The sequence below is a fragment of the Leucoraja erinacea genome, unplaced genomic scaffold (genome assembly GCF_028641065.1).
Source record: "Leucoraja erinacea ecotype New England unplaced genomic scaffold, Leri_hhj_1 Leri_84S, whole genome shotgun sequence".
In the NCBI taxonomy this organism is placed as follows: Eukaryota; Metazoa; Chordata; class Chondrichthyes; order Rajiformes; family Rajidae; genus Leucoraja; species Leucoraja erinaceus.
This window is the reverse complement of record NW_026576784.1, coordinates 215,718-228,165: the sequence shown is the minus strand read 5'-3', so window position 1 is coordinate 228,165 and position 12,448 is coordinate 215,718. Positions and strand designations below refer to the sequence as shown.

The window sequence follows — 12,448 nt, the reverse complement described above, 5'->3', positions numbered from 1 at the left end:
TCAAATGATGGATGCAGGTGGAGGGGGCTGAGTAGTGGGAGGGGGGAGTAGGGGGGGGGGGGGAGTTGGGGGGGGGGGGGGGGGGATACAGGAGAGAGTGTTATCTAAAATTGGAGGATTCAATGTTTAAGCCGCAGGGGTGTAAACTACCCCAGCAGGATATAAGGTGCTGTTCCTCCAGTTTGCTTGTGTGGTCTCACTCTGGTGATGAAGGCCCAGGACAGAGACTTCACTATGGGAATGGGAATGTGTGTGAGATCCAGCTGGCCTTCCTGTGGTGAGGAGACAAGAAATCTAGATAATATTCCAGGTGCAGACTGACCAATATTTTATACAGATGACACATGACATGGCCCTTCTCTGCCCTAATGTATTTTTATTTCCCCTGCCCCCGTCTACACCTGCAGGACCCCCTCGTTTTCAATGCCCTGGGTCGACCATTCCTTTATCAAACTCTTGGTATCGACCCTCCTTGATCTTGCAGTCCTGACCGTTCATCCTTGTGGGAGCAAGTTGGCTCTGAACTCTATTTCACATTAAAATGATTCCTATTTTTCAGACATAGCCCGACCTGCGTTGCTGTTCCTGGCTTGTCATGTCTGGCCTAATGATAATTAATTATTTATTCCCCCAATGCAGTCTCCTTCATTATTTAACTAACCTTATCCCTTTCTACAACTACTTTGAAACTTATCGAGATTTTCACTATCCCACAACTGCTTGTCCACAAGCACTTCATCTACTTATGGATAGGACAGGTTTAGAGGGATATATGGGTCAAACACAGGCAAATGGGACTAATGTAGATGGGACATGTTGGTCAGTGTAGGCAGGTTTGGCCAAGGGACATGTTTCCACACTGTATGAGTCTATGACTACATTCATTCTCTGAGACCCGGTCTCACGAGGTCCAATTACTCACAAGAGCATTTACAAACTGATCACGGATCTCATCATGGACGTATCATACTAAAATGATCCCAGTTAATGTGGGCAAGTTGTAATCACTACAACCCTATCCTTACACTCTCTGTAATTTCCCTACATATTTGCTCACATTGAATGGTGGTGCTGGCTCGAAGGGCCGAATGGCCTACTCCTGCACCTATTGTCTATTGTCTATTGAATGGCGGTGCTAGCTGGAAGGGCCGAATGGCCTACGCCTGCACCTATTGTCTATTTGCTCCTTGGGTTCCTGTTGATTGGTGGCCAGAACTATATTTTTAGCAAAATACTGGCCTCTTTTTGAAGATCTATCCATTTGGCCTCGTTTGAAGACTCTGATGATAAATAAAAGACCACTCTAGAGGACTATGCTGCACACTATAGGCCTGGGTGTTCAATAACATCATCTACCTGCTACCTCAGTTTCACATTCCTAGACTAACTCTATATCCTTTGATCATCTTCGGATCTACGGACCAAGTGCTGGCTGGGAAATGGGATTAGTATAGATAGCTACTTGATGTAGCATGGCCAAAGGGCCTGTTTCTGTGATTCTAGACCAGTATAGGCGCACTGCTCAGGAATTAATCTGCTGGACCTGAACTCCCTCTATTGCAAACATAACTATCCTTGAGGAGTCAGACCTGGGCACAAGATGTGGTTTTATGTCATCTCCCCCAACGTTTCTTACAATAAGGCCAACATATTGTTCAAGAAGGAACTGCAGATGCTGGAAAATCGAAGGTACACAAAAATGCTGGAGAAACTCAGCGGGTGCAGCAGCATCTATGGAGCGAAGGAAATAGGCAACGTTTCGGGCCGAAACCCTTCTTCAGACTGCTGCACCTGCTGAGTTTCTCCAGCATTTTTGTGTACCAACATATTGTTCGTCTTCCTGACTATTTGCATGCAGACCTTGGAAGATTAATGCACAAAGACATGCAGATTCTTCATCTTGCAATCTCTCAGTAATGACCAGAATATTCTGCCTTTCTCTCAGTTTCCATCTGTCATGCCTTTGCCTATTAACAGAGTCAGTTGAGAATCTCTTGAAGCTTCTCTGCGCCCCTACACAGCTCACGCTGCTGACTAACGGGTAGATGCTACAATACATTTACAAGCACAATAGCCTTAAAATGATCTCAAGTAATGGAACGTGAAGTTTGTGTGGGTCGGGTGCACAAGGTTAAACGCTGTTGCAGGAACCACAGAATCATTAGAGGAGTATGCTGCCCTCCACAGGCCCAATCTCTACATTTAAGCAACGTTATACTTAACAACAGCTGAAAGGTGAATCTTTGGAAGCCATTCTTGTCCTATTCTTCAAACTGAATATTTATTGATCTTAAGATTTCTATCAAAGATGGCACCTGAAAAACAAAACCTGCTGTAAATACTGACGGGGTCCAGTAGCATCTGTGGAGAAATACCATTAACATTTCTGCTGTAATTGTTATTTCTCCCTGAGATGTTGCCGACCAACTAAATGCTTTCAACATTTTCTACTCTTCCTCCAGATTTCTACCATCAACCTTTTCAATGAATTCTTGACCATTTGAGATAATCCTTTCACAACTCTTATGCACAGATTAAAATCAGTAGTTACGAGATGAGATAGGATTAGAATCGCAAGATAATCAGCCATCTCTGGTTTCTGCATTTTTCATATTTCGAGCAAAAATTGTTACGATTTCAGATTAATATTCCAATTCAAAAGTCACGAATGGAAGATTAAAATCCTTACGTGCTGCAGCCAAACAGGCTCATTAACGCAATAGCACAAAAATATATAATAATCAATAAATTAAATTCATACCTTTTCTAAACCGATGTTTGTTACTCCCTAATCCTTCACATTGCTAACCCACATCAGTTTAGTTTAGTTTTATTTGTCCTATGTAGGTTAACACAGGGTTAACGGTACAATGAAATGTGTTTGACAAGACACCATTATTTCATACCACAGGCTCTTTACCACATAACACTTGTTTCTTTCAATTCAATCCTCACTGCGACTTCTGCCCCAACTACACATTCTCTGCATCTCACAACTTGCTTTTATCGTGTTAACTATGGCTTTCTCTACAGGTAGTGCTTGACATGAGTATTTCCAGATCTTTAGCCTCAGTGGTGTCCAGTCTTTGGCCATATTTGGTGATGCTTCCAGTCTGTCCTCTGTCCTCTGTTTTGCTCTTTGCGAACAGATGATGTTGATCCATAATGCGACCATCTTTCCTGCTAATGGTGAACATGGTGTGGGAAGTGGCTGACGTGTCATAGAACATACAGCTAGAACACTCTGGCCTTTCTGTCCTCTGCTTCAAAGCCTGGCTGTCCTTAACTCACCATTCAAAGTTTATAGATGTTGCAAAATCTGGAAATCTCTGCCTGAGGGGCTAGTAATATCTAGATGAGTATTTCAATTACTGTCAAACTAATGTACAGATCAAATGCAGATAAATGGGACTAGAAGAGATAAGCACAATGGCATGGACATGCTGGGCTGAGGAGTCCACCCGTACTGTTTAACTTTGATTCTTTCCTTTCTATTTTGGTGCTATTTTCTTCATATTTTTTCCAGCATTTTATGAATCCATTTGTCCCCATTTGATCTCCAGTTCAGCACTGCCCATTGGTTTAATATTTCATTCGGCTATCAGCCACGTCGGTGAATAAAAGCAACAAGAAACAATGGCAATTATTCAAAATGAGCTTTATTTGTTGATGTTAGATTGGTGAGCAGCCACATGAATATGTCATTAAATGGCTGAGGAGATGAATGCAAATGTTCTTGCAGCTTGGCCAGGACAGATCCGTCTTACTTCCCCTCGTCCACTCCTGCATTTCACCAGGTTCACCTTACATCAGATCAAGCTATAAAATGAGCAAATCAAACGTTAAAAACACTGCAGCTGAATCTAATTCTGAAACTTTGCTAAGATTGGGGTAATTTTCTTCAATTACAACTTCTGTCACCTACGCCTCGTCTTTCAAGATCATTCATTTCCTCTTATACCTCGTATAGAGAGAAACTAGAACAGCAAATGTCATATATCAATGTTATGGTGATGACAAACTCGGAAATCTTAATAGATTTTTATGCAACTCTTTTCATTTTACATATTCGAGGATGTTGCCAGGACTAGAGGGTGTGAGCTACAGGCAGAGGTCTGAGTAGGCTGGGTCTCTACTCCATGGAGCGCAGGAGGATGAGGGGAGATCTTATAGAGGTGTATAAAATCATGAGAGGAATAAATGGAAATATCAAATGCTAGAAGGCACATGGGGAAAGGAACAATGTTTAACCGGGATGAGCGGAATGGTGGGTGTCTGGAATGTGCTTCCGGGAGTTGTGGTGGAGGTAAGTAAGTAAGTAAGTTTATTGGCCAAGTATTCACATACAAGGAATTTGCCTTGGTGCTCCGCCCACAAGTAACAACATGACATACAGTGACAGTTACAAATGACTCAGAAAACACTAAACATTAATAATAATAAGACATTAAGGATAAAACACCATTGATCAAGCATGTGAACCAACAAAATACCAGATCAAAGGGAGGCTACAGATTTTTGGCTGTGGCAGCTTTGACAGTCCGGAGTCGCCTTCCAGAGGGAAGTGATTCAAAGAGTTTATGGCCAGGGTGAGAGGGGTCAGAGATGATCTTGCCCGCTCGCTTCCTGGCCCTTGCAGTGTGTACAGTTCATCAATGGAGGGAAGGTTGCAGCCAATAATCTTCTCTGCTGATCGGACGATTCGCTGCAGCCTCCAGGTAGATAGAGTAGTGGCATTTAAGATGGGGACAAGTATATGCAGGGACTTGGAATGAACCCTAGGTTATGGAAGGAGCGTTCAGATTCAGAGGGGAAGAAGCTGGTGGTGCCACTTTCAAGCTTAAGTATCTTCGGCCTTATGGGAGTGGGGGAGAAGAAAGAATCACTGGGGTGGGAACGTTTCTATGCAGTTGGTTGCTGTTTCTGGTCAATGGTTTCCAGACTTGCCATCCAAATTCTGTTACAGAACCAGATAGTATTAGAAACATTTCCATTTCAAAAAGTGAAGTCAAGTAAAGACAGCCCTGGGTATAGTTTCAATCTCTCTTCATCTGAGCAACATCAATTAACCTATAGCCATGTGCACATAAATATTATGCTAAAATATTACCTCCATTATTATCAGAGAAGTGTGATTGACTTTAAGGACGAAGGTGTGTGGTGAATGATATGACAAATGATTAAGAAGGAACTGCAGATGCTGGAAAATCGAAGGTAGACAAAAATGCTGGAGAAACTCAGCGGGTGAGGCAGCATCTACGGAGCGAAGGAATAGGCGACGTTTTGGGTCGAGACCCTTTTTCTTCTTTAGTTACATAAGAATGTAAATTGCTGCCAAATAGGTATATTGGGAATGTGAAGAAAGACCTGCTAGCACTAACCAGTTCATCGACATCTCCTTCATCCATGCTCACCGCCTTCTCATCCATGGGAGTTTCTTCTGGGAGCAGAAACTGAAGAGGACACAGAAACAACTCAGAACCACAGGAAAATGCACCAGAATATGTTCATCCTTATTCATTGATGAAACATGGATGCCAATGGCATTAATGATCCTCCAACAATCGCACATCTTGCTGAGCTGAGCCATTTCAGGCGACAGAAGCAGGAAATGGGGAAAGTAGGTACGGATGTTGGATTTCATGTCCTGATTGTCAGCAGTGAAGCAGATGGATAATTTATGGAACCGGGGAAGAGTCAATGACTGCCGCTCCTCTCACACTGTGGGGCAGCTGCGGTGGTCAAGAGGTCCAAGAGGTCCTGGTCATGGGGTGAGGCTGGGCAGGACTGGCAGCTCAACGTTCTGGGGTGGAGGAGCTACGGACGTGGTAGAGATGAGGGATGATATGTGGTCACCATAGTACAGAGAGAGTACATTCCAGAGGGAACATCGGGCAAGGCTATGTGGGACTGCCTGCCTGCCTTTGTGCACAGGGCTTGGGATGGAATTTGTTCCACATGTCCAGGAAATGTTCTCCAATCGATGTATAAAGGGCCGGGCCTGAGAGATGGGAAAATGACTGAAACATCAACACTTTAGCACCAGTCACCATAATTCTATTGGTTTTAACTTAGTTTTGGAGAAAGATAGGACTGGTCCACAACTGCGTCAACTTAATGTTGATGGCATTAGACAGGAAGGACAAGAAGGTATCATTGAATAGTTGAATTGAATTGAATAATGAAAGCTGATGCAGAAGGCATTTAAATGGTGGCCGATTAGGAAAAGGGGAGATGCAACGAGACCTGGGTGTCATGGTACACCAGTCATTGAAAGTAGGCATGCAGGTGCAGCAGGCAGTAAAGAAGGCGAATGGTATGTTAGCATTCATAGCAAAAGGATTTGAGTCTGGGAGCAGGGAGGTTCTACTGCAGTTGTACAGGGTCTTGGTGAGACCACACCTGGAGTATTGCGTACAGTTTTGGTCTCCTAATCTGAGGAAAGACATTCTTGCCATAGAGGGAGTGCAGAGGTTCACCAGACTGATTCCTGGGATGTCAGGACTTTCATATGAAGAAAGACTGGATAGACTCGGCTTGTACTCGCTAGAATTTAGAAGATTGAGAGGGGATCTTATAGAAACTTACAAAATTCTTAAGGGGTAGGACAGGCTAGATGCAGGAAGATTGTTCCCGATGTTGGGGAAGTCCAGAACAAGGGGTCACAATTTAAGGATAAGGGGGAAGTCTTTTAGGACCGAGATGAGAAAACCAGTTTTCACACACAGAGTGGTCAATCTCTGGAATTCTCTGCCACAGAAGGTAGTTGAGGCCAGTTCATTGGCTATATTTAAGAGGGAGTTAGATGTGGCCCTTGTGGCTAAAGGGGTCAGGGGGTATGGAGAGAAGGCAGGTACAGGATACTGAGTTGGATGATCAGCCATGATCATATTGAATGGCGATGCAGGCTTGAAGGGCCGAATGGCCTACTCCTGCACCTATTGTCTATGTTTCTATGTAAAATTGAGATTGGGAGAGTTTAGAGCTTGTATGATCCTGTTAGTGAACAGCGAGTCTGGCAAGATCGAGGAATCTTGGTTGATGAGGGATATTAAGGGTCTGGTCAGGAAAAATAAGTCACTTTCCAAGTATAAGCATCTGTGATTGAGGGGTGGGTGGGATGTGGGAGGTCATTCTGAGGGCAGAGTGAGATACGCATAGCAGATAAGGCAAAGAAGATCCAAAAAGATTCTATGGGCGTAACATGATACCAGGGGACAGTTCAGGTCCCCTCCAGGGTCAGTGTGGTAAACTAGTGTAGAGCATGGACATGTATGTAGGGTGGAGGAGGATATGGGAGCGGGTTCAGGATAAGGAAGCAACATTTTGGAGCATATCCATATTAAATGGGGCAGGTATTAAAGGTGTCGAAATACCTAAAGATGTATAAATCCCTGGGGCCTGACCTGACCAGGCCATGTAGAGATGGAAGATATGGCTTCCAGCCCAACTGGAACACGTTGGCCAACATGCCCAATCCTCACGACCCACCTGCCTGCATTTGGCCCATATCCCTCTATACCTATCCAATATATATATCCATCTAAATGCTTCTTAAACTTTGTGATAGTACCTGCCTCAACTACACCCTCCGGCAGCTCGTTCCATACACCCACCACCCTTTGTGTAAAGACGTTGGCCCTCAGCTTCCTATTCAATATTCCCCCCCCTTCACCTTAATGTTCCCTATGTTCTCTGCCAGTCGATTCGCCCGACTCTGGGTAAATGACTGTGCATTTACCCTCTCTATTCCTCTCATGATCTTGTACTAAAGACTGGATAGACTTGGTTTATACTCTCTAGAGTTTAGGAGATTGAGAGGGGATCTTATAGAAACTTACAAAATTCTTAAGGGGTTGGACAGGCTAGATGCAGGAAGATTGTTCCCGATGTTGGGGAAGTCCAGGACAAGGGGTCACAGCTTAAGGATAAGGGGGAAATCCTTTAAAACCGAGATGAGGAGAACTTTTTTCACACAGAGAGTGGTGAATCTCTGGAACTCTCTGCCACAGAGGGTAGTTGAGGCCAGTTCATTGGCTATATTTAAGAGGGAGTTAGATGTGGCCCTTGTGGCCAAGGGGATCAGAGGGTATGGAGAGAAGGCAGGTACGGGATACTGAGTTGGATGATCAGCCATGATCATATTAAATGGCGGTGCAGGCTCGAAGGGCCGAATGGCCTACTCCTGCACCTAATTTCTATGTTTCTATGTTTCTACACCTCTATAAGATCACCCCTCATCTTCCTGTGTTTCAAGGAATAAAGATCTAGCCTTTTCCCCTTATTGCTCAGGCCCTCGCGTCCTGGCAACATCCTCGTAAATCTTCTCTGCACACTCACTAAAACTGAACACAATACTCTGAGTGTGGCCTCACCAACGTCTGAACCAACTGTAACATGACCTCCCAACTTCTACACTCAATATTTTGACTGATGGCCTTCTCGACCACCTTATCTACCTGTGACACCACCTTCAAGGAACCATGCACCTGTACTCCCACATCCCTCTGCTCTACAACACTCCCCAGAGCTCTGCCATTCACAGTGGTCCTGCCCTGGTTTGACTTCCCAAAATGCACCACCTCGTACTTCTCTGTATTAAATGTAATTCACCTTGCCTCAGCCCACATGCCAAACCGATCAAGATCTTGCTGCAATTTTTGACAAACATCTTCATCATCTACAACACCACCCACTTTAGTGTCATCTGCAAACTTACTAATCATGCCTTGTACATTCTCATCCAAATCACTGATATGGATGACAAACAGCAATGGACCCAGTAATGAACTCTGATGCACACCACTATCTACCACACACGGTGCCTCAGGAAGGCCGTCAGCATCCATAAAGACTCCTCACACCCCTGTAATGGACTGTTCGAACTACTTCCCTCCGGCAGACGTTACAAGGCCTTCTACGCCCGAACCTCCAGACACAGAAACAGCTTCATTCCCAGAGCTATAGCGGCTCTGAACCGGCCCTGCTGAGTGCCCCCCCCCCCCACCCCCCCTGGACTGTCTCCCTCGGATGGTCACGTCACACAGCTTATTTATTTATTTTACTTTTCTTTTACATCGGTTGGAAGCTGCAAACTAAATCTCGTTGCACTAATGTGCAATGACAATAAAATATATTATTATTATTATTAGTCACTGGCCTCCAGCCCAAAGGACAATCTTCCACCATCACCCTTCATAATGTCATAAGGAATAGGAGCAGAATTAGGCCATTCGGTCCATCAAGTCTACTCCACCATTCAATCATGGCTAATCTATCTCTCCCTCTTAACCCCATTCTCCTGCCTTCTCCCCATAACCTCTGCTTCCTTCCCTGGAGCCAATTTTCTATCCATTCAGCTATCTCTCCTTGGATCCCATGCGATCTAACCTTCCAGAGCAGCCTACCATGCGGAACCTTGTCGAATGCTTTACTGAAGTCCATGTAAACAACATCTACAGCTCTGCCCTCATCGACCTTTTAGATCACATGTTCAAAAACTTAATAAGATTTGTGAGACACGACCTCAGGCACATAAAACCACATTGACTGTCCCTAATCAGCCCTGACCATCTAAATGCATATACATCCTCTCCCTCAGAATACTCTTCAGTAACTTTCCCACCACAGATGTCAGACTCACTGGCCTGTAGTTCCCAGGTTTTTCTCTGCAGCCCTTCTTGAAACGAGGAACATTTAGTGATAGTCAGCATGGCTTTGTGTGTGGGAAATCACATCTTAAGAAATTGACTGGTTTATGAAATAGGTGATGAAGAGGATTGATGAAGGCAGGACGGTCGACATTGACTTTAGCAAGGCCTTTGGTGAGGTCCCACAGGGTAGACTGTCTAGTAATTTGGGTTAGAAAGGTAAATCACGAGATACAGGGCGTGTGTACAAATTGGATAGATAATTGGCTTGGTAGTAGGTGGCAGAAAGTGGTAGTGAAGAGTTATTATTCAGATTGTCCCTGACAATAAAGGATCTATCTATCTATCTACTTATCTATCTATCTATCCTTCACCACCTCCAGTTTAAATTCCATTTGGAATATTTTGGAGGACCAAGAAACCAAGAACCAAGATTGGAAACCTAAACCAATTGTATATCTATGTTGTTTGCATTAATGATTTGGATGAATGATTAATGCGCTTGCAATGACATCAAAATTAGTGAGATGAAGCAATCTATGGTTACGACAGGATCTAGAAATAATGACAAGGGAATGGAAGATGGGATTTAAATTGGACAAGTGTGAAGCGATGTATTTTGTGAAGTTAATCCCGAGCAGGTCACACAACTAGTGAGTGTTGTAAAACAGACGGGGCATGCTGGTCTTCACAATGCTATGAGGCATGCTAGTCTTCACAAGCCAAGGCATTGGAGATATGAATTGGGATGTCATGCTACTTTTCGTTTTTAGTTTAGTTTAGAGATACAGCGCGGAAACATTTTTTACATTTACCAAGCCAATTAACCTACAAACCTACATCTTTGGAGCGTGGGAGGAAACCGAAGATCTCAGAGAAAACCCAGGCATCGTAGAAAACATGAGTTAGGCTGCACTTAGTGTGATAGATGTGATTGAAGTATTGTGTGTCCCACACCATAGGAAGGATGTGAATGTTAGAGCAAATACAGAAAAGATTCATAAAGATCTTGCCCGAATCGGAGGGCTTGAGTTATCACGAGAGACTGGATAGGCTGTACCTGTAGAAAAGGAGGCTGCGAATGTTATGATGGAGGCATAGACATGGGTGAGGTTGATAGCCAGCCACTGTTTGTCATGGTAGGGATGTCTCAAACTGGTGTGAATTGGCTTTAGGTGTGAGGGCGGTGTAAAGGGGATGAGATTAAATAAGCTGCCAGAGGAAGTGGAGCAAGAAGGAATGGGAACAATATTTAAGAACCATTTGAACAGATAATTAAATGCGCGACATAGAAAGATATGAAATTAATTCATGCAAGTAGGATTAGTATCGATAGGCATAATAGGTGGCACAGACCCAGCGGGCCATGAAAGCTCTTCAATCCACTACATCCTCTAAAGGCTAAAGACATTCAGACTCTTACCAATTTCAACAGATGGAGCTGAGAAAGCAAATAGATATTTGTACCTGCTTGGCTTCTTCACTGGTCACTGTACTTCCTGCATCTTCATTGCTTGTGATGAGAGAGACAGAATCTGTAGTTCAGGGATAGATTGTAAAGATTACCATCATGTAGCACATTCTGGAGATAATTGTAACACAGCCTTGCTTCATAAAACCAGCTACTGAATATGTGTGATTCGGTCAAATATTAGTCAGGAGTGGTCCTGGAGGAGCAGGAACTTGCAAATGTTACTCTGCGGTTAAAGAAGGGAGTGAGTTAGAAGAGTAGAAACTATAGGCGGCTGAGCCTGAATTCAGTGGTCAGTGATACAGTGTGGAAACAGGCCCCTACTAAAGCCTATGTCGACCATCCTGCCTTCATCAATCCTCTTGATCACTTATTTCATAAACCAGTCAAATTATTGAGACGTGATTTCCCACACACAAAGTCATGCTGACTCTCCCTAATGTCCTTGTCTTTCCAAATGAAAATAAATCCTGACCCTCAATCTATTCCAATAACTTTCCCACCAGGCTGTGTGAGAAGGAGCTGCAGATGCCGGTTTAAACCAACGATAGACACAAAATGCTGGAGTAACTCAGCGGGTCAGGCAGCATCTCTGGAGAGAAGGAATGGGTGATGTTTCAGGCCAATACCCTTCAACTCTGTAGTTCCATGACTTCTTCTGCCTATTTCCTTCGCTCCATAGATACTGCCTCATCTGCTGAGTTTCTCCAGCATTCTTGTCTACCCTAGTCCCACCTGTCTGTGTTTGGTCCATATCCGTCCAAACTGATCCTATCCATGCACCTGTCTAACTGTTTTTTAAACATTGGGATAATCCTAGCCTCAACTACCTCCTCTGGCAGCTTGTTCCATACACCCACCACCTGTGTGAAAAAGTTACCCCTCAGATCTGGTCCTCGATTCCCCTACTCTGGGCAAGAGACTCTGTGCATCTACCCGATCTATTCCTCTCATGATTTTATACACCTCTATAAGATCACCCCTCATCCTCCTGCGCTCCATGGAATAGAGACCCAGCCTACTCAACCTCTCACTGTAGCTCACACCCTCTAGTCCCGGCAACATCCTCGTAAACCTTCTCTGAACCCTTTCCAGCTTGACAATATATTTCCTATAACACGGTGCCCAGAACTGAACACAATACTCTAAATGCCGCCTCACAACTCTTATACGTCTTATACAACTGCAACATGACCTCCAAACATCTATACTCAATACTCTGACTGATGAAGGCCAAAGTGCCAAAAGCCTTTTTGACCACCTTATCTACCTGCGACTTGACCTTCAAGGAACCATGCACTGTACACTGACAATGACAATTAATTGA

At 44.0% G+C, this 12,448-nt stretch overlaps 1 protein-coding gene across 1 annotated transcript in view; it reads right to left on the bottom strand.

Moving 5' to 3' along the window:
* Window positions 1-3,641: 3,641 nt before the first annotated feature.
* xrcc5 (X-ray repair complementing defective repair in Chinese hamster cells 5) overlaps window positions 3,642-12,448 on the bottom strand; it is a 77,254-nt gene continuing 68,447 nt past the window's right edge. The window contains exons 19-21 of the mRNA XM_055631655.1: window positions 11,118-11,185; window positions 5,382-5,453; window positions 3,642-3,819 (exon numbers count right to left, since the gene is read on the bottom strand). Coding sequence (XP_055487630.1) covers window positions 3,805-3,819; window positions 5,382-5,453; window positions 11,118-11,185 — 155 coding nt within the window. The 3' untranslated portion in view covers window positions 3,642-3,804. The remainder of the gene's footprint in view (window positions 3,820-5,381; window positions 5,454-11,117; window positions 11,186-12,448) is intronic.